Here is a 22547-nt window from a genome sequence, read left to right as displayed (position 1 = left end):
GGGCATATTTCATTCAAATTGCAGTTGGCACCTTTAAGAAGGTCAATGGGTTCACACCATTCCTTTTCTTTTTTTAATATATATATTTTATTGATTTTTTTAACATAGTCACCTTAATATTTGGTAAACAGCGTGTTATCTGGGTTTGCATTTAAAAATAATCCATAACAATTAATTTCTGTAATTCCATAATCCACATAGTAGCTTTCTTTGATTTTCTCTTCTTCCAGTAATCTCTTTAACCAACCTTAAATTAGTACATTTCTTAATATTTTGATAAATAGTACTTGAATATAAACATTTTTCTAGTATTTACTCTAGTATTTAACATAGTATTTGAAAACAGGACTTATTCCCTCACTAAAACAGGGAAAAATGTACTTGGAAAAAGACTGGCCCAACTCACCAGGAGGGCTTTAAAATAAAATTGAGGGGGAAGGATGACCAACCTTCAGAATCTCTAGAACCCAAAATCAATCATAAATCCCAAGAAAACTAATCGAACAATGAGGCAGGCAGTGATGAGAAAAAAAGAAACACTCAAACCATCAGGAGATGCAGGAAACATATCCATGGACAGGCATAAAAGTCTTAAATGCTTATATACAAACGCTCAAAGCTTGGGGAACAAACGGCGAAGCAATAGTGCAAAAGGGAGGGTATGACATAGCTGGGATTACAGAAACCTGGTGGGACGAAACTCATGAATGGAATGGACTGAGGGATGGATACAAATTATTCAAAAGAAACAGATCTACAAAAAGAGGAGGGGGAGTTGCACTATATATGTAAGAGAACACTACATATCTACAGAAATGCACATGATCAAAGATAAAATCTCTCCAGAATGTATATGGGTGAATATAAAAGAGAAAAAAAGTGACAATCAGAAGAAACAGATGAACTCTTTGCCAACCAGTTAACAATTGTATGTAGGAAGCATACCACAATAGTAATGGGAGACTTCAACTATCCAGGTATCAACTGGGAGACAAACTCAGCAGGGAGCAGGAGATCAAACAGATTCCTAACCAACCTAGCCGACAACTTTGTCATCCAAAAGGTGGAGAAGGGAATTAGACGCAAAGCTATACTGGACTTAATTCTTGCTAATAGAGAAGAAGGGATAGAGGAAGTTGCCGGAACCTTGGCTGAAAGTGACCACATCATACTGGAATTTAATGCAAACACTAGCAATAGAAAACAATCCAGCCAGTGCCTTAAACTTTAACAAACTCAAAGAGAACCTAGGAAGGATCCTATGGATGAAAATCCTAAAGGGGAAAAGAACTCAAGAAGCGTGGGAAACTCTGAAAAATGCTATCATAAAAGCTCAGACCAGCACAATACCACTGAAAGAGAAAAACAAGAAATTCAAGAAGAAACCAGCATGACTGCACAAAGATCTCTCTGACAAACTGAAAGACAAAAGGACAAATACCAAAAAATGAAAAGAGGGGCACATAACTAAGGCCGATTATCAGCAGACAGCCAAAACATGCAAAGATGAAATTGGGAAAGCAAAGGCTCAGAACGAACAAAGACTTGCAACAGAAATAAATAAAGGGTAATAAATAAACTTTCTTCCAAGATATTAACAACAAGAAAAAAGTCAAGGAAACTGTAGGTCCACTAAAGAGAGAAGATGGCAAGGAAATTACAGGCAACAGGAGAAAGCAGAGCTGCTTAACTCATACTTTGCATCAGTCTTCACACAAAAAGAAACTATAGCCAAACATACAAAAAACAAAACAAAACACTGAAAAAGACAAACTAGAAACAAAATTAAAATAAGCAAGAAAATGGTAAGAAAACACCTATCTGACCTTGACGAATATAAATCACCGGGACCCGACAGATTACATCCCAGAGTTCTGAAGGAGCTGGCAGATGTTATTTCGGAACCATTGCACCATATCTTTTATAAATCCTGGAGTGCCAGGGAAGTACCTGAGGATTGGAAAAGGGCTGACTACCTGTACTTTATCACTTTTTTCCTCTTTTTTTTTGGTCATTAAGTTTTTGACACCTTGCTAGGCAACTGGTGGTACCTGGATATTGCCATATCCTAAAAGTGGTACAATGAGTGAAAAGGTTAAAAAGCCCTGCTCAAGAAAACTAGAAAGAATACATTTTGGAAGTTGCCCTGTAAATCTTATTTGGGGGACTTTAAAACAACCCTGTGGAGAAGGAGTGAGGGGGAATGCTGGAAAACAATGCAGTGTCTAGGAATAGGAGTTGGAAGAATAGGCAGGATATGGAGGCATTGAAAAAAGTATGTAAACAGGGAAAGGAATAATCAAGTTTTATGATCCAAAGATTCTCTTGTTATTATACAAATACACAGGGCATGGAAGACAAACAAGATCTACATGTCTTGATGGAGACAGACAAACATGTTTTACCAGATATTGCTGAAAGCTGGTGGGATGAATTTCATTAGTGGACTACAAGGATTTAAAGCAGACATGTCAAATACGCAACGTCATGTGACTCGCACGATGTATCAGAACTTTTCCCCCCTTGCTGGCAATGGGGTGGGCGCGGTTTCATTCTGACGCGGGCCGGCAGTTTGACACCCCTGATTTAGAGTATATGTTATGCAAGAAGAATAGACAGGACCAAAAGAGAGGAATAGGTATAAGTGAAGGAACAGCATGTCTATATTAACTGCAATCAAAAAACTCTCATTTACTTACAGTCTATATTAGTCAAAAATGAAAACATCCACAAGTTAAAGCCAATTCAAAACATAATAAGGGCAGCAATAAGAATTACATCAATCCCCACCTTAAAGCAGCAGAAACAAAGAAACAGAAACTAAAAGGAGAAAGCAAGATATATTTTAAGGGTACTATATTTTAAGGAAAGGATCTCTGGGATGTCTTTGGAAACTGCAGCAGGAGCAAAACGTCATAGCTAGACTTAGGCCCTCTGCAGACTATTATAGAGTCTCCTTATATTCCAGACACAATTTATTATTTAAATGCACTACATAGTTTTGGATAGAACTGCTTCATTTGGATCTTCCCACTATTATCAAGTGCCACTGTTAAAAAGCACATTACTTGGAAAGGCTGTTTATGTAACTTCTTCCCTCTCTTGCCCATGAAGGTAAAGTGAATTGTCTTTAAAACTCTTGTTTTAGACAGGATATCACACTTTGTATCATTACAATCCTCAAGTAAGACAGTGTAATGCAGGGGTGTCAAACTGCTGGTGCACAGGCTAGTTGCATCATATGGACGCCGTGCCCACACCAGCTCCGGCAATGCAAAAAATGTCATGATACATCACGACACATCTCATGATGTGGCGAGTTTGACACCCATGTAATGTATCAAAGGATTATTAATTAAATGATTAGGTATGTTGTTAGTTGCGAAGTCGCGTCTGACCCATTGCGACCCCATGGACAACGTTCCTCCAGGCCTTCCTGTCCTCTACCATCTCCTGGGGTCCATTTAAGCTCATGCCTACTGCTTCAGTGACTCCATCCAGCCACCTCATTCTCTGTCGTCCCCTTCTTCTCTTGCCCTCAACCTTTCCCAGCATTAGGCTCTTCTCCAGTGAGTCCTTCCTTCTCATTAGGTGGCCAAAGTATTTGAGTTTCAACTTCAGGATCTGGCCTTCTAAAGAGCAGTCAGGGTTGATCTCCTCTAGGACTGACCGGTTTGATCGCCTTGCAGTCCAAGGGACTCACAGGAGTCTTCTCCAGCACCAGAGTTCAAAGGCCTCAATTCTTTGGCGCTGATTAGGTATAATTGAGGCTTTAGAAAAGTTGTGTTTCATTTTTTAAATCTTTAGAAATATAGTGAAATTTTAACATTTTAAATTTCATGTGGGTGAACTCTTAACCATGTAGTTATTACTCCGGTATCCAACCATGTAATTGAGAATATTGAAATGTTCATGTTACCTTTACACAATATTGGTATTATTTTGTGTATGATTGTTTCTCTGGAATTGGCTCCCCAGGTTTATTGCCAAACCCTGTGCTGCGCATATTAACATTCAAGACAGTGGACCTCACAGAGTGCAACCCAATGCAATTTTAGAAAAAGTGTTTACATCCATCACTAAAGTAAGTGATTGTTTTGTATCACATTGTCAGACTGTTATTATCAGATTGTTTTGCAGTATTATATTACATACTACTTTAGTCCCTTGGGGCAATGGTTCAGTATTCTTTTCTTATGGCTTAATTGTAATATGGAAGTAGTATGTAAGCTTTTAATTATTTAAAATTCTTTTAAGTTGGTCTAAGTAATATTTTTATCTTTTAATTCCTGTCTTAATTTGCTTTGTTTTTTATTGCCTATTTCCTGCTCTCCCTCACCCTCAGATTCATATTGTAGCCGTGTGTTGTTGTAAGAGGCCAATAAATATTGTCAGAATTTAATAACTAATTATTTTTGATTCAAGAATCTCTAGCTACATTGGTAGGGATGCCGGGGACAAAAGAGAGGAAGATTTATGTAGGATTCTTTCTGCTTATGTGAAACATGCAAATACTGTGTCAGATCTGCCATCTTCACTACACTTTGCTAAGCTTGCCAGCATCTTGCCATAAATGGAGTGAGGTGAGAGCAGTAAAAGGGTGGGAGAGATGTGTAGAAGGTGCATGTAAGGGGGAATGGCACTGACAGGAAGCAGACATGTTAAGCCAGATTGATCAAGACGCCTGGCATGGGAAAGAATGTGAAACGGTTGCAGGATGTGCCCAACATAGCGGTTCCCAAAACATCGCACCAGCATGTTATTGGAAAAGGACAATATGATCAAGGGAGGAGGGCCACGAAAGGGGAAAACTTTGTAGTCTCTGCACATGAAACCTTAGTTCTAGCTTTGCTTTGTTTGCAACCACTAATCCTTAGTATAAGAACCTGTCACTTCAACCAAATGGAGTTGAGGGTCTTTTTTTCCTAGGGACCTAGCTGGGGCAAGCCTGACATACAGTCAGTGGTTCTTTTACACATCTATAGTCTTGATACTGTTTATTATATATACGAAAGCCAGCACTGCCTTGTAGAGAAATAAGTTTTTTTTTACCCAGTGCAAAAAAGGGAGTTGAAACCACCTCCAGACACGCAAAAACACAAAAAACAAAACCCCCACATTTCTGCCTGAACTTCACATCCAGATTTTGCTGACAAAATTGCAGGTATAGTAATTATAATGGTTTACTTGGAAAAGTGTCTGTAATTGTGGAGAAAAGGTAGATTTCAGCAATATGAATAGACAGCAGAGGTCCCCAACCTATGGGCTGCAGCCCACTATCGGGCCGTGTCCTCTTGGCCGCCAGGCCATGTGAGTAGCTGGGCACTGCATGCGCAAGTGCGAGTGCTCACCCCCCCCTTTGTACCACTGTTGCCATGAGTGTTGTGCGGGTGGTTGTAGCACCACTAGTATTGTGCAAGCAGCGGTGTTGTCACGCCACATGCAGGTGGCGGCATTGCTATGAAGCTTGTGTGGGTGGTGGGCCGCATGATCATCATGCAGGGGTGGTGGTGTGAGCCTCATGCTGGGGCAGGATTGTTGCAGGCTGTGGCGCAATTCTTGTGTGGGGGTGGCAGCACGAGCTTCACACCAGGGCAGCATCACTGTGGGCCGCAGTGCAATCCTTGCGCAGGGGTAGTGGCGTGAAACTCACACCGCAGTGACATCGTTGCGGGCCACGCTGAGGGCCTCGCGCTGGTGGTAGCATCGCCACGAGCCTGGCAGCGGTGGCACCACAAGCCTCACACAGGCTCTGCCGTCACTGAGAGCCTCGCGCACGTGCTCGCAGACCCATTTGCATGGTGCGCATTTTTGCAGCCTGTATGCACGCATGCATGTGTGGCCACATTCACATTTGCACATACGCGTGTAAGGCGCCTGCCCCTCCCTCTCCCACTGGGCCTGCCAATCCAAGAGGTTTGGTGACCCCTGGTATACAGTATAGGTAGTTCTCAACTTAACCATTTGTTTGATGGCCATTCAAATTTATAATGTGACTTATGACTGTTTTTCATACTTAACAATCATTACAGCAGCCTCATGATCATGTGATCAAAATTCAGATGCTTGGCAACTGGCTCATATTTATGATGGGTTGTAGTGTCCCATTATCATGTAATCAGCTTTTGTGACCTTCTGACACACAAAATCAATGGGAAAGCCAGATTCACTTTACAATTGCGTTACTAACTTAACTACTGCAGTGATTCACTTAAGAAAGAAAGGTCATAATATGGAGCAAAACTCACTTAGTAACAGAAATTTTGGGCTCAATGAGTTAAGGACTATCTGTAGTTGAACATAGTTGGAACTTTTTCCAGTACATTTGTGCAAGGATAATAATAATAATAATAATAACAACAACAACAACAACAACAACAACAACAACAACAACAACAATAATAATAATAATAATAATAATAATAATAATAATAATAAAGTTGGAAGGGACCTTGGAGGTCATCTAGTCCAATCCCCTGCTCAGACAGGAAACCTTATACCATTTCAGGCAAATGGCTGTCCAGTCTCTTCTTAAAAACCTCCAGTGTTGGAGCATTCACCACCTCTGGAGGCAGGTTGTTCCACTGGTTAATTGTTCTAACAGTCAGAAAGTTTCTCCTTAGTTCCAGGTTGCTTCTCTCCTTGATTAGTTTCCATCCGTTGCTTCTTGTCCTGCTTTCAGGTGCTTTGGAGAATAGCTTGACTCCCTCTTCCTTGTGGTAGCCCCTGAGATATTGGAACACTGCTATCATGTCACCCCTCACCCTTCTCTTCGTTAAACTACACATACCCAATTCCAGCAACCGTTCCCTATATGTTTTAGCCTCCAGCCCCCTAATCATCCTTGTTGCTCTTCTCTGTACCCTTTCTAGAGTCTCGACATCTTTTTTACATCGTGGTGACCAAAACTGGATGCAGTATTCCAGGTGTGGCCTTACCAAAGCATTGTAAAGTGGTATTAGTACTTCACTTGATCTTGATTCTATCCCTCTGTTAATGCAGCCTAGCACTGTGTTGGCTTTTTTGGCAGCTGCAGCACACTGCTGGCTCATATTGAAGTGATTGTCTACTAAGACTCCGAGATCCCTCTCACAGTTACTACTATTGAGCAAGGTACCACCTATACTATACCTATGCATTTGACTTTTTCTGCCTAAGTGTAGAACCTTACTTTTTTCACCATTGAATTTCATTTTGTTAGATACTGCCCAGTGTTTGAGTCTGTCCAGATCCTTCTGTATCTTAAGCCTATCTTCTGGAGTATTGGCTATTCCTGCCAGCTTGGTGTTGCCTGCAAATTTGATGAGTTCCCCATCTATCCCCTCATCCAAATCATTAATGAAGATATTGAAGAGCACTGGGCCCAGAACAGAGCCCTGGGGCACCCCACTACACACTTCCTTCCATGTAGATGCGGTTCCATTGAGGACCACATGCTGAGTACGGCCTGTCAGCCAGCTACGAATCCATCTGGTGGTAATGCTATCTAACCCACATTTTTCTATCTTATCAAGTAGTAGGTTGTGATCTACTTTATCGAATGCCTTACTGAAGTCCAAGTAAATTATATCTACAGCATTCCTCTGGTCCACTAGTTTTGTCACTTGGTCAAAGAATGTAATAAGATTTGTCTGGCATGATCTGTTTTTGACAAACCCATGTTGACTTTTAGTGATGACTTTGTTTGCATCAAGGTGTTCGCTGATTTGTTGTTTGATTATCTTTTCCAGAATCTTCCCAGGTATTGAGGTCAGGCTGATAGGTCTGTAGTTTCCTGGATCTACCGTATTTTTCGGACCATAAGACGCACTTTTCCCCTCCCAAAAGTGGGTGGAAAAACGAGGTGCGTCTTATGGTCCGAAGGTAAGCGAAAACACTTGTCTCCTGTTCAGTCAACGCAGTCCATCAGCTCCATTGGAGAGACGTGATTGAATGAAGACGTGGAATTCTCCGCCCCGCCCCTGTGATTGGTCGGCAGGGGAGGAAATACGGACGTGCCTGCCATGCCTTCTGACTGCCTCCCCCTCCCTGCGCGCGCACATTTTCTTTCTTTTACCTCGCTGCTAAAGAAATAGTTTATGCTAAACTAAACCTCATAGGCGACTTGCCCCAGCAAAGCCGTGAGGAGTTGTCCCTGCAGGTTTCTCTGCGAAGTTTATTGGAAGTGATTTCCCATTTGCAAGATAATACTGCTAATTGTTTGAAATTGCTTCGGCATCTTAGAAAACCTATTCAGGGAAAAGAAACTACCGGTACATACCTTCCTTCCTTCCTTCCTTTCTTTCTTTCTTTCTTTCTTTCTTTCTTTCTTTCTTTCTTTCTTTCTTTCTTTCTTTTTCTTTCTTTCTTTCTTTCTTTCTTTCTTTCTCTCTTTCTTTCTCTTCCTCCCTCCATCCTTTCTTTCTTCCTTCCTTCTCTTCCTTCCTTCCTTCTCTCTTTCTTCCTTCCTTCTCCCTTCCTTCTTTCTTTCTCTCTCTTTCTCTTCCTTGCTCCCTCCATCCTCCCTTTCTTTCTTTCTTTCTTTCTTCCTTCCTTCTTTCTCTCCTTTCTTTCTTTCTTTCTTTCTTTCTTTCTTTCTTTCTTTCTTTCTTTCTTTCTCTCTCTCTCTCTCTCTCTCTCTCTTCTTCCTTCCTTCCTTCCTTCCTTCCTTCCTTCCTTCCTTCCTTCCTTCCTTCCTTCCTTCCTTCCTTCTCTCTCTCTCCCCTCCTTCCTTCCTAGTATACCGGTACTATCTGGTTCAGAATATTTTTTTTCTTGTTTTCCTGCTCTAAAAACTGGGTGCGTCTTATGGTCAGGTGCGTCTTATGGTCCGAAAAATACGGTATTTTTTTCCCTTTTTTGAAGATGGGAACTACATCAGCTCTCTTCCAGTCCTCTGGTAGTTCCTCAGTGCTCCAGGATCTTTGAAAAATATAGTTGAGTGGTTCTGAGATCACGTCTGCCAGTTCCTTGAGTACTTTGGGGTGTAATCCATCTGGTCCTGGTGATTTGAACTCGTCTAGGCTGGACAGGTGCTCACTTACCATTTTCTTGCCTATCTTAACTTGCGTTTCTATTCTGTTTTTTATGGCACTGATTTGGGTAGGTTGGACTGTTTTTTCCCTTTGTGTAAAGACAGATGCAAAAAACAAATTAAATAGTTCTGCTTTCTCCCTATTGCTTGTCACCTTCTTGCCACTTTCCCCCACTAATGGACCAATCATTTCCTTAACTTTTTTCTTGTTTTTTATATGTTGAAAGAAGCATTTTTTGTTATTTTTGACTTTGGTTGCAAGCCTTAGTTCATTTTGAGCCTTAGCTTTCCTCACTTCATATTTGCTGATATTCTGACTTAGTTATGTGCCCCTCTTTCCAATTCTTATACTTGTCCTTTTTATCTTTCAATTTATCAGAGAGTTCTTTATGCAGCCATGCTGGTTTCTTTTGAGAGCTGTTATTTTTCTTCTTTGTTGGTATTGTACTAGACTGGGCCTTTATTATCTCACTTTTCAAAATTTCCCAAGCTTCTTGAGTTGTTTTCCCCTTTAGGATTCTCATCCATGGAATTCTTCCCATGGATTTTGTTTCTCAAACTGAATATTTCCTCTGTTTGCCTTTCCTAGCAAAATGTACAATTCTAGATAATATCCAGCAGGTTGCACACAGAAGGACAATTAAGCAGAAATGAGAAGAACCTATTTTAGAAAATTGATAAGAACCAAAAAGAAAGCTCTTTTATATCTGTTTGATCATCTCCTAGTGTCCAGATGCAAGACGATTGGAAGGTTTATCAAAACAGCTAGACTGGGATGTCCGAAAAATCCAGCGGTGGTTTCGTCATCGGGGGAACCAGGATAAACCAAGCACCCTTACAAAGTTTTGTGAGAGCATGTAGGTTTGTGTAGAATTCAAATTCAAATAGTTTTCAATTCTTATTCTAAAAGTAAATATCAAATAGTCCTTGAATTTGAGACCTTAGAATTAATAATGCATAATGCAAAAAAAAAGTATATTTATAACATTTATACCAGTAGGGATACTTGTAGTGGTAAAGACCCCAGAAACAACTGTTGAAGACACAATCTCTTTCACATTATCAAAACTGTGCATCTTAGTTTGTTAACGCCATCTCCTCTGAGTTATTTCGTAGAATTTACAGTTATAAAAGCATCTTATCTATTTCTTTGCAGGATTTGTGTCTTTTATCGTTGCTTTTTACTGTCTGAGGTTATTTTCCAAAGCATTCACTTGACTTTTTTATAGACTCTTGTCTCTTTTCTGTCCTACTTAAATTTATTTTCTCACTTTTTTAATGCATGGCTTGTATCACTATAGTATCTGAGCATTTTGCCTTCCTGCCTGCTACCTCTATGGTTTCTGCCTCTCTTCCTCAATGACTGCTTCCCCAAGATATGTACCATAGGTGAGTGGGACTCTTATTTGACCTCCATCTTCTGTGCACTAAGGGAAAGCTGTTTGATAAATAGTAAAAGTTTTCAAAGATTGAAGACATTTTGAATCTGAAAGTTTGATTGGGCAAACTTTTTCTCTTAGCATGAAGACAGATATACTTTTTAAATAAGGTGTTTTTAGCTTTTATTAGATCAATAATTGTATGTCATATATTTTTGTTTTTTAATTCTAGGTGGAGACTTACATTTTATTTATGTATTTTTACATATGGACTCAGTTTTCTTTGGTTGGTGAGTATGTCAGACAATCTTCAAATTATGCTGAATGAAAGTATAATAATTTAACTGTAGGAGTTGGTGCTTGGTACTTTTCCCTAGTGTTTTTATTTGGATGCTCAGTTTTTATTTATTGTCTTAACACAGACATGTCAAACACAACGGCCAGGGGCCGGATCCGGCCCGCGAAGTGGTTTCATGTGGCCCGCGAAGCCATCCTGGAAACAGTGAGGGAACAGCCCCCACTGCCTTGGCCCTGACCCAGAGACCCTCCTTCTGCCAGAGACCCTCAGATCTGTCCCACTCCTGCCCAGGCCCCCATAGGCATCCTTGATGTGAACGATGTAGAGCTGGCCACGCCCACCCAGTAGGCCATACGCACTCTAGCCACGCCCACCCAGGCCACACCCACCCGGCCCCTTGAGGGCAACCGCAATGCTGATGCGGCCCTCAATGAAATTGAGTTTGACACCTAACAGAACTGGAAAAGTAGCTTTCAGTTTTGCTTTGTCATAGAAATGCATTTATATTTTTTAATATAGAACCAGAAGGACTTGTTTGAGATCTGCAATATATTATTCCTTATAGAAGGATAGCATTCTAGCATATAGATTTTCCAGTGTCTTATATGAATGTATCTGTATATAATTCAGCTATTAAAGCATTATACTTATATATTGCCTGTTGATGGCTTAAAGAAAATGCTGAGTTTTTAGATCTATATAAATCTATTTATATGATAGAATTTATCATATAACTATATTAAAATTTGCTGAAAATGTTGTTATTATCCAATTATGGCAGATGTCATACCTTTACAATCTAATGTTTGTTGATAGGGTTTTATGGATAATTTTAAAGAAATAAATAATTTAGTATTTAATAAACAATTCTAGTAATTTATCAAAAGATTAGTTGCCAGATTTTATTTTTCTTTGCATGGAAAATGTGCTTGGCAAACTTTGATAAAAATAAGCACCTGAATGGGGAATCTGCACAATATTCCACTAATGGATACTAGTCTGTCTTGTGAAATTGTAAAATACAATTTTAAAAAATACCGCAAATATTTTATTAAAAAATTAAGGCTAGTTTTCATGCAAGAAGGTGTGTGTGGTTTTTTTTACTGCAAGAGACATTCTGGAGAAATATTATTTGCTTTTTTTTTAAGATAAAAATAAGCAGTATAAGAAGAAAAGAAACTTCCCAAACTGAGTTAAACTAAGAAATCAAAATATTTTTCAGAAGCCACCATTTAGACATTAAAATCCTGCTGATAAAAGCGCTTTGTATTACTCTATTTTTCTCTTTATTGTAGTCACCCTGGTTTTGGGATATACAACAATGCTGGTATAATTATCCTTATCAGGTATCCATTTTCTTTAATAATATTTGTAGCAATGCTAATGTAGTAATGCTAATTTAATGTTTTTATTTTCTTATTTTTATGATGTTGTAAACTGCCCGTACTCACTCAGTAGTAAGATGGGTGACATATAAATAAAAGAAATACATAAATGCTGTTATAGGATAATTTGGTTTAGCTGCTCTGGAGTTTTTCCTGACCACGGATATATCATTTCCAACATTTCTTCTTTTATTTTCCTAATAAAATTCTGAGCTAGCACTATGTCATTTTAGCATTGAAAGAAATACTGAGCTTCATGATTTGAAAGGTTAAACCAGGGGACGCTTTTATGCTGGCTCAGGATTTCTGGGAGTTGAAGTCCACGAGTCATAAAAGACCCAAGGTTGCCTAACCCTGGGTTAAACAAATCACCTAGATTCCCCTGTAAGAGCTGCAGTTGCAGCTACTCCAATAAGTAGGATATCATGAAGTAGTTATCATGATGCTTGAGCACATTAATTTGCACATATTTGATTTTAAAATATAATTAGTATATTAATCATGACAGTAAATCCTTGGCTGGCTCAATGTATCTTTTTTAACTGTTTACTTCATTATTTTATTAATGAACTATAAGAACGCCAAAAATAAAGATACACCAGTGATTTGTATAGTGGAAAAAATGGCATACATTACTGAGCATAAATGAAGAAGAAAAAAACCTTCCATGTACAATAGTCCTCAGCTAACAACCATTCATTCACTAACTAACAATATAACCCTGCTGAATGAGGAGATTAATGGCCATTGCACAACCATTGCAGCATCTCCACAATGAGGTGATCACAATTTGGGAGCTTGGCAACAGGGTGGCAGTTATGATGTTTGCAGTGTCTTGTGCCCTCACAGGTTTGCCATTTGCTTCATTGCTGACTTCCGATAAGCAAAGTCAAGAGTAAACTGGCAGGAAATCGCAAATGACGATCACCTGACACTGCAAATTTTAACAGCTTTGTACAATTCACTTAATAACTGGAACTGCTGCAGCTGTAATTCAATCCTGAAATCTTTAAATCTAGACCAGGGGTTGGGGACCCCTGGTCCGTGGCATGCCAGCAACCGGTCCGCACAAACAAGCAAAGCCCCATCTGCGAGATGCAGGCAGCACACAAAACCACGTACCCTCCGGTCCGTGGAAAAACCTCTCTCCACGGAATTGGTACCCGATGCCCAAAAGGTTGGGGACCTGTGATCTGTTGAAATGAATTGCTCCATCTTCTAGTTTTAGAATATTTTTTAAAAATCAAAAAATAGTAACAAATGCAGTTTTTTTTTGTGTATTATCATTATTAGAAATTTGAGGTCTCTTTAACTTACCTGATTTGGTGTTGCCCCTATCCATATCCATTTAATAACTCACTCATCAAATTGAAGGGTTTTTTTTTTGTTAAGGTTTCATTAAATTGAGGCTTTGCTGCAAGTAATTCTGTCAATTTGATCATTGTGCAAATAATGTAAATTAACACAAATGATTTACTTTGGATGTAATGGAACTACTTCCTCTCCCTGAATGGTTCATTAAATAAGAGAAAATAGGGCTGTGAGCCTGTGAATGAAAAGTGGGAATAATAAGGTGACACACAAACAAACAAATAGAAGTTTTCTTTGTATTATGCATTTAACCAGTGGCGTTTTTGCCCTGCATTAAAATTTAAAGATTTATTTTAAGAAGGATTTGGACAAATGTGAACAGGTTTAGAGAAGGCCACTAAGGTGCTTCAAGGAATTAGAAGGTTTAGTCTTGAGAAAAGTACTCAAGAGGAGATATGCTGCAGTTTTCAAGGGCCTGAAAAATGTTATCGAAAATAAAGCCGGGATCTATTATCTGTCAACCTAGAGCACAGAATCATAGATATATATTTGTATTTTATTCTTTTATTTCTCATTATTAGTATGCTGCCCACTGTTTTGAGACTTGGGGCAGGTTGCAACAATAAAAGCATCATCAAAACATTAGAACTGTAAAATCATAAAATATTCTCCAAATAAAATAATAAAAGTAGAAAAATCAACTTTAAACATAAAAACATTTATAGGAAGACATGCCTCCATTACACATTATGAAAAATTTCTGACAGAGTAGTTCAACAGTACAGATAGTCCTTATTTAACGACCTCTATTTCAGCAGTTGCTCAAAGTTATAATGGTACTAAACAAGTCATACTTATCATAGTTGTGGCCATTATAGCATCCCACAGACATACAGTTGCCTTTTGTGACCTTCACTGCCAGCTTATAACAAGCAAAGTTGCAATGGAGACCATGTCATGTTGTATGATTCGCTTAACAACAACTGGAACTGCCATTTCTAAGTGGTGCGTTCATGTGACAGTTGCTTAGCAATGGAAATTTTAATCCCACTTACCATTGTTAAATGATGAATATCTGTAGAATCAATTGTTCAGGAAAATGTTGAGCTGCCATCCCCTGGATGAGTCTGAATAGAAGCAGACAGCCATCTGGATTCTTCCAGAATATTGATTTTGATGGGATAAATGTCCACTGCCAGATCAGTGGATTTGGTGTTATATTATTTTATGTACCAGAGATAAATCAGGGGGAAAACCTCTAGAATACCTTTTTTTCCTAATGTAGTTTAGGCGTGCTTTGACCTTCCATTACAGTAAGAATGGGTGGAAGACTGTTTTCAGTTCATACCAGTCAACCCATTTAAAAATAGTTTGTGCAGAAGAATTTCAAGACAATATTAAGACATTGATGTTCAATGCTTCTTTGATCTTTTCTTTTTAAAATACCTTTTGAAAGGGAATACTCACCCATTTGAAGCAAACACAGGTCATTAATATGCCTCTTTTCATGGTCTTCAGTTAATTATTAGCCAGGTTTCTCATGTTTAAAAAGCTAAGGAACATATGCAAGTGCATTCTTCCCACCAACCATTCTTCTATTGTTCTTCCATCTCCTATTCTCACCTCCCATATTGCCTCAGAGATGGTTGAGTTCATCCTTTTGCCCCCTGTTCAGCACTGAAACACATCTTTCAGGGATAAGGATAAATAAGGGCTGCATAGGGCCTCCCTCCACCTCATTTGAGTTAATTCTGAAGGGGAGGGAATACTTTCTGTACATATATTACTCGACTTGTGAACTTTTGAGTTTGAACTTTTGCTGATATGAACAAACCTGTCCTCAACTCTAACCTAGAAGGTTCCAGAAGGCAGGAGAAGGCAGAAAAGGGTTAGTTTATGATGTACTGCATATGTGTGCTTGGCAGTACTATTGTAAAAACCATCTGTTGAGAAGGACCGCTGCATTCCATGTCTGAGGGCATGGAGCCAATGGAATATGTCAGCTCATGGGGTGGGTAGAAGTGGACAAGGAGGCGAGGGAGTCACCAAGGTGTGAGGAGGAGTCTACTCCGCCTGAATACCAATCTGGGAGGGTTGGCCTGCAGAGTCCACAATTGATCAGGTGGTGAAATAAAAAAAAAGTTGAGCCATGCCTACATCTTCCCTGAATACCCACCCTGAGAGGCTTTCAGTGGAGAAATGCCCCCCCCCACCAGGAGAACATCCACATGGTCATCCCCTAGGTGCGCAGGACAAGAGGAAACCAAGGATAACTCTGCATGTTTTTTATGCCTGTTGGACTTGTGAACAAAATGGACTTATTAACAACCTCTAGAAATGTAATCCATTTGTAAGTAGAGCATTGTCTCTATTGCCATGCACCATCCTGTATTTTGAAGTTCAGGGGGAAAGGCATGGAAACATCACTTTTCACCTTCTCACCGAGAGCTGCTAGTAGGAAAGAAGATGCTGCTTTGCTTTCCTGCTTTTGGTTTCTGTGATCAATCTAGATATAGATATATTTTCTTACATCTTAACATTATTTCAAAAGAATATTATGGTTGTGATCAGATGTGATCAGTTGAGCCTTGGTGGAGCAGTGGGCTGATGCCTCCTTAAGTAACACCAGCTGCCTGCAATTAGTGCAGGTTCGCACCCCACCAGTCTCAAGGTTGACTCAGCCTTCCCTCCTTCCGAGGTAGGTAAAATGAGGACCCAGATTGTTGGGGGCAATTAAGCTGACTTTGTAATAATGCCACTTGGGGTGTGTGTGAAAGCCCTAATAAGCAGGCATATACATAGAATGAAGGCTACTGCTAAGCTTGTAAGCCGCCCTGAGTCTTCGGAGAAGGGCGGGATATAAATGTAATAAAAATAAAAATTAAATAAATAAATGTCTCACTATTTAAAGACTGATAGCAATTTTTGCACAGATAAGAATAAGACAGATTAAATAGCTTTCAAATTTGAAAATATAATAAACAAAGCTTAGATTTATAAAATTTTCCCTTAATGGAGACTTTATTTTATTTAGCTTTATCCTGCTTTTATTATTTTTTATAAATTACCCAAGGTGGGGAACATACTTAATATTCCTTCCTCCTATTTTTCTTCCCGCAACAACAAACCTGAGACAGTAACTGAGCCAAAGTCACCTAGATGGTTGTTCACACCTAAAATGGGATTAGAACTCAGTTTCTTGGTTTCTCAGCTTGACACCTTCACTACTGGACCAAATTATGTTGGACAAGCCATGTAAACAAGATTACTTTTTTGTTTTCCAGCCCCTGACATCTGACATTTACTACTATTATATCATCGAAATGGCCTATTACTCATCTCTTTTGTGTTCACAGTTTACCGATATTAAGCGAAAGGTAAGAAACAAGTTTTTTTCTAAGATTTTTTTCCCTAAACCTATAGGAATCCTTCTTAGTTAGCCAGGTTTAAAAAGATCTGCCCATAATAATAGAAATACCCCATTTTGTCCTTGATTAAATACTATAGCAGATTACACCACAATTCAGAAGGTTAAAATATCTTAATTGGCTAAAGCAGTAGTCTTTTGTCATTCTAAAAGTTATATCTGGAATGTTTAGCTGAAGCATTAAATTAATTGTTTTTCAGAAAATGCTAGATGTTTTAAGTTTTTTTTAAAAAAAATAGTAAGTTTGAATCTTTAAGATGAATGCGGTAGGATTGGCTTTTCTCATTCTTTAGCATTGCTAAAATTGCAAGGGGTTGTGAGTAGCCTTCTTCAGAAAGAATTTCTATTGTTGGGTGCTTATTTCAGAACAAAGTTAATGAATGGAAGGCTATCTAACATTCAAGCAAATTCCACAAGTAAGATTGGAGGGATTTTAAAAGAAGAACAGTAGTCCTCTTTGCCCGGACGTTTTCTCCCGTAAAATGAAATGCTGCCCCATTCCAACTAACTGCCTTGAAAAACATAAAATAATTATATTCTGGGATTAGGATTATTTTCTGACGCCTTGCAGCAGAGAAACTATTTTTGTTTTCAGTGAGATGCATAGATAATTTGGATAGTATTGATAGTCTTGAATCTTAAATTTCAAGTTAGACTTTGTGCGTTACATATGCTTTTGTGTGAGCATATACACCAGTTGATTAGTGATGAAGTTGTCTTACAGCATTCATCAATTTGCAGGGGTCACAGTATTATAAGCATCCATCCCAGTGGGTCCCTGCAGGACTTGGCCCTGCTTCCCACCCTACGTGGTCCCACACCTTCCTCCCCCTCCCCCCCGAGACCCGTCACTTATTTTTTCAGTAGAACTGCCCCAGGCATCTTAAGGAACATATATTTTCATTGTGTCTATTTCAAATGGATGGAGCAAAATCCTACGAGGTCGATTTTATAATTAAAATTATACAATTATTCTAATTGTAATTTTAATTGCTTCTACATTTTATCTTTTTATTGTTTGTAAGCAACCATAGTTGCCTTATCGGCAAGAGAGGCAGCATATCAAAGTACATTAATTCCTTGATCATTATAGCTATTTCTATCCTGTTTCCTCTAAATTCAGGATTTCTTCATGATGTTTCTCCATCATGTGATTGTTGTTGGACTCCTTACCTTCTCCTATGTAAACCATATGGTGCGAGTAGGTACTGTGGTTATATGTATCCATGATTCAGCAGATATATTATTAGAAGTGAGTACTCTAGGTTTTATTATTTAATACTACTGTATAATTCAGTCTACAGTATTGATTTCCTTACCATTAATTTATGTGGGATTTTTCCCCCCACACAAAAAAAGATTAAAACAATGTGTTATGCTGTGTATACATAGCATGGTGATTTGTAAGTAGTCCATTTAAGGCAACGGCTGTTTCTTAAAACCATTTGGAAATCATTTGTGAATGACCTAGTGCAGACATGTCAAACTCGCGACGTCACATGACGTCATGAGATGTATCGGGACTGTTTTGCCATTGCCGGCAATGGGGTGGGCGTGGCTTCTGGATGACCCGTCCGGCCTGTGGGCCGGCAGTTTGACACCCCTGACCTAGTGATTAAGGCACCAGGCTAGAAAACTGGAGATCATGAATTCAAGTGCTACCTTAGACATGAAGGCCAGCTGGGTGACCTTGGGCCAGTCACTCACTCACACTCTCAGTCCAACCCTTCTTACAGGGTTGTTATGGGGAAAACAGGAGTAGGAAGAAGTATTGGATAAGTTTACCGCTTTGAGTTGTTTGTAAAAATAATAAAGATAGGATACAAATAAGTAATTATCTAAACATTCTTGGATGACCATGTCCATCACTATTTACAGCAAACACTTCAATATATAAGGAGCATTTGTTTGGAAATATATACTGTCACTACAAATAGTCCTCATTGAGCCACTGCTTCATTTAGCAGCTGTTTGCAGTGATGAAAAGGCAACTTGACAACCAGTCCTCGCATTGGCAGGTCTGTAAAGCAAAAGAAAGCTGAATTAAAACGAGAAGTACAGTCATGCTTTCACTTAATGACTAAGTTGCCAGTCGCAGTTACGATTGCTAAACAAGGATTGCCTGTAGTTATAACTGATACTGACTGGTGTTACTGGATAACACCAGGCCTGAAGCATCTTAATTTGAGAGGCTATTATTTAATTTAATTTTATTTTATTAGATTTATATACCGCCCTTGAGTGTTCTTGATCTTTGCCATATTCATTTTCTATTAGTTCTTTCTGAGCTTGTATTTCGAATATAAAGGATATTGGGCTATTTTGTATTTTTTTTTCTTCATTTTTCATTGTGCCAAGATCAGATTCACAGTTACTTTTTCTTTAAAAAAAAGAAAAAAAAAGAAACCCAATCAGTAGAATCTTTGATGTAAATAATAATTTTGTTAGATGGGCAGCTAGAGTTGTTTTAATGCTTTCTGTTTTTCCTAGCTTGCAAAGTTGTTCAACTATGCGAAGAGTCAGCGACTTTGTGATGCCACTTTTATAGCATTTAGTGTAGTGTTTATTATTACCCGCTTGGGGATTTTTCCTATTTGGTAAGTATGATGAAGTGGACACCTAACTGTAAATTATATACATTGGAAAGATCAAGGAAGTCATTTGGTGGAGACTTAATAGTGCAGTATTCTCAGAGGTAGAAATAACATGCAGGTAATTTAATTGTATAATTTTTATTTGTGAAATATAACAAACAGAAAAATAATATGTCAATAATGGTTGAATTAAAATTATACTTAATGATCCTGAAAATAAACTAAATTTTAAGGGAAATATATCAAAGTCCATAAAATATTCTTAAAAATTAGTCCAATATTACTAAAAGTATAAAAAGTTGTCTACTCAGTTTTCGAATATACCGTAAAAGCATTTCAAACATTAATCAAGAATACATCTCTTGACTTCAGTCTTCAACATCAGTGTAAAATTCATTCCATCTACATAAGATAATTCTCTTTATTAAGTCCTAGGCTTGATAAATTCAAAGTTCTTCATAAAATGTTGAATTCCATAGTATTCAGCATCACATGTATAACTATTTCCACCCCCCCCCCCAGTGTTTATTGTACATATATACAGGCAAACATACATTGATTTAGGACCAGAAGAGAATCATGGAAGAATATGACCAAATCATGTGGGTCAAGAGTCATCAAACATCTTACAATGCCAAAACAGAAACTCACTTTAAAAAAAAAGTTTGAGAAGTCCAACAAACACAAATTTTTCTGAGAAATTGGCATCAAATCTTAGTCATAAGAAGTCTTATTTTACATTTTTTTAAAACTGACATCCATTGATTTGGAACTGAATAGTCCAATTCCTTATTCCACGTATCATAAACATTACTAATATTGTTTCATCGTTTAAATACAATTGTAATAGCTTTATACTATTACCCAGGGGCATGTAAGATCTGGGAAGGTTACTAATTCCTGAATTAATTGAATATGGTTTGTTGATTTATTCCTGGTTTTTACTGTATTATTTCAAGGATTCCATTTGGCCTTGATTAATTCCTACAGGAATCCCTATAATTTGTGGGTCAAAGGTAAAAAGACACATTTTTCCTTATGAGGCTTGCTGTGAGTTATCTCAGGCTGCCGAGTCATTCCAGAAGGCCTGATGAAACTTTGCCTCTTCTAACACTTGTCCAGTCTCATTAGTTTGTAGTTTCATGGTTATCCTCAAGTTCAATGATGCTTATGTTGCTGGGATACCATTCTGAGCAAAGAGAGTCAGGAACATGGGCCAGAAAGTTTTGGAACTTGGCGTGTGCCACATGGTTAAGTAGCTCCAATACATTTTCTGATAAAAAGAGAATTAGTGCCTTCTGCACTAATTTAAATCCTTAATGATTATGAACTCATCATTGAATATAGAAACCATGGGTCCTTAGATGACCCCACAAGACAAATTTCAGTTATTGATCTGATGGATTTTCTATTATGGATTATAGCTAGAATGTTACCCAGAATGTTAGCCAAAGTTATCAGATTATAGAAGATGAATGTGTACTTTTGTCCTTGTCCTTAGTAATAGTTTTACAGGCAGTTCTCAACTTACGACAGTTCATTCAGTGACCATTCAAAACTATGAAGGCACTGAATGAAAGGACCTACAACACCTGCTTGAAGTTACGGCTGCTGCAGTGCCTGCATGATCATAGGAAGAAAATTCTGGTTCCTGACAATCGGCCCACTTACAACCAACCACAGGATTGCTATAGCAACTCTCCATCATTCTGCCCCCCTTAATCCTACACCACTGGGTAGCCCCAGGGCTTGGGCTTGTTTCCTACCCTGCTGAGTCCCATGCTCTCTTCCCTGCCCACCTCCGTCATGACTAGTCTACTTGCCTTTTCCATAGATCTTTGGGAAGCTGTTGATCTGCCTGGATACAGTACAAGGTTGCATGGCACTGTCCCGGAAACAGGCACCAAATGGGGAATGAATTGTGGCCACTCTGAAATGGTGCCCAGTCTGGGATGACAATGCATTCCCTGCGTGTATGTGGGAACTGGGGAAGTACTGTGCTCTGGACCTGGGCCTTCACTAGGCCTCTCAGGAACTCTCCCACGGCAACCCATGCTCCACTGAATAATATTTGCTACTCAACAATAATGCTGATATTAGGAGTAATTAAATTTACATGCGGATGGATTCAAATTGATTCAATTGTTGTTGGTGTTGCTGTTGTTAGATTTTTATCATCAAGGTGGTGAACATACCTAACATTCCTGCCTCCTTTTAGGTTAGGATAGACGAGAACTCCTCAGGCAAGAAAGATGCATTGAATCCTTGGAGAGCTGCTTCGTGCCCAAGAGAGTTACATTTTAGCTTGGAGAGAAATACGTCATTAATATTTAGTTCCAAGGATAAGCTTCTACCTGAGTTTAGGAGGGAATGCACTGAGATACTGTTGCCTTGTTAATTTTCTTGGCACTCTGGTATTTGCAGATAGGACTTTTTTTTTTTTTACTATGGTTTCCAGTCTTAATGATTAGGCCATATTAGCCCACTCTGCTATATCGCTTAGCAAACCGTTATTAGGTGGTAGGAAAGCAGTGAATTTTTAATGTTGTTTTCCACTATCCTTATTTTAATGCCCTGGTTTCCTAATGGAGTCCGCTTCTCTCAGATTACACTGGGAAGTAGCTCCGCTGTTCCTTTGCTATGTGTTTTGCAATACCCTACGGCACTTCTTAGGCTGCAAAGAGTGGGCTAATTTTTCCCCTCTCCTGGCAAAGAGGTCTCTCCTCTGAAAACCACAAGGCAAACATAGCTAATGAAGACTGGCAGGAGAGGTCTCATGAGCTCCATATACAAAAGTGAGCTGACTTCATTAGCTTTCTTTTCAACTTTCCACGTGGCTCTTTTTGAAGTTAGCTTCAAAGTTAGTTAATGGAAAGCCTACTATAGGTTGATTACACATTGTATTTATTTTAAAAGATTTGTATAGTCACCCATCTTAAACAACTTTTCTAATTCTGGGAGACTTATGTCTTCCGAATCCTGAAAATCATTTAATAAAATAAAACGGGCCATTTTCACTGTTCTCAATAAAGAGAATTGGTAAGCAATTCACCAGATTACCCAAATCGTTGTGGGGTAAAACCCAAGCGGAGAGAAAACTGGTATCTCTTCACGGTTACCTGCTGTTATATCAGCACTTA

At 38.7% G+C, this 22547-nt stretch overlaps 1 protein-coding gene across 1 annotated transcript in view; it reads left to right on the top strand.

The window, feature by feature from the left end:
* CERS5 (ceramide synthase 5) overlaps positions 1 to 22547 on the top strand; it is a 54136-nt gene that overhangs the window by 22585 nt on the left and 9004 nt on the right. The window contains exons 2-8 of the mRNA XM_083355472.1: positions 3979 to 4084; positions 9740 to 9870; positions 10625 to 10682; positions 11986 to 12036; positions 16671 to 16763; positions 17937 to 18065; positions 19304 to 19410. Of these exons, the coding sequence (XP_083211598.1) occupies positions 3979 to 4084; positions 9740 to 9870; positions 10625 to 10682; positions 11986 to 12036; positions 16671 to 16763; positions 17937 to 18065; positions 19304 to 19410 (675 nt within the window). The remainder of the gene's footprint in view (positions 1 to 3978; positions 4085 to 9739; positions 9871 to 10624; positions 10683 to 11985; positions 12037 to 16670; positions 16764 to 17936; positions 18066 to 19303; positions 19411 to 22547) is intronic.

This window comes from Vipera ursinii (genome assembly GCF_947247035.1).
Source record: "Vipera ursinii genome assembly, chromosome: 2".
Lineage (NCBI taxonomy): Eukaryota > Metazoa > Chordata > Lepidosauria > Squamata > Viperidae > Vipera > Vipera ursinii.
Note: the sequence above shows the minus strand (reverse complement) of the source record. Positions and strands in the feature narration are given on the sequence as shown.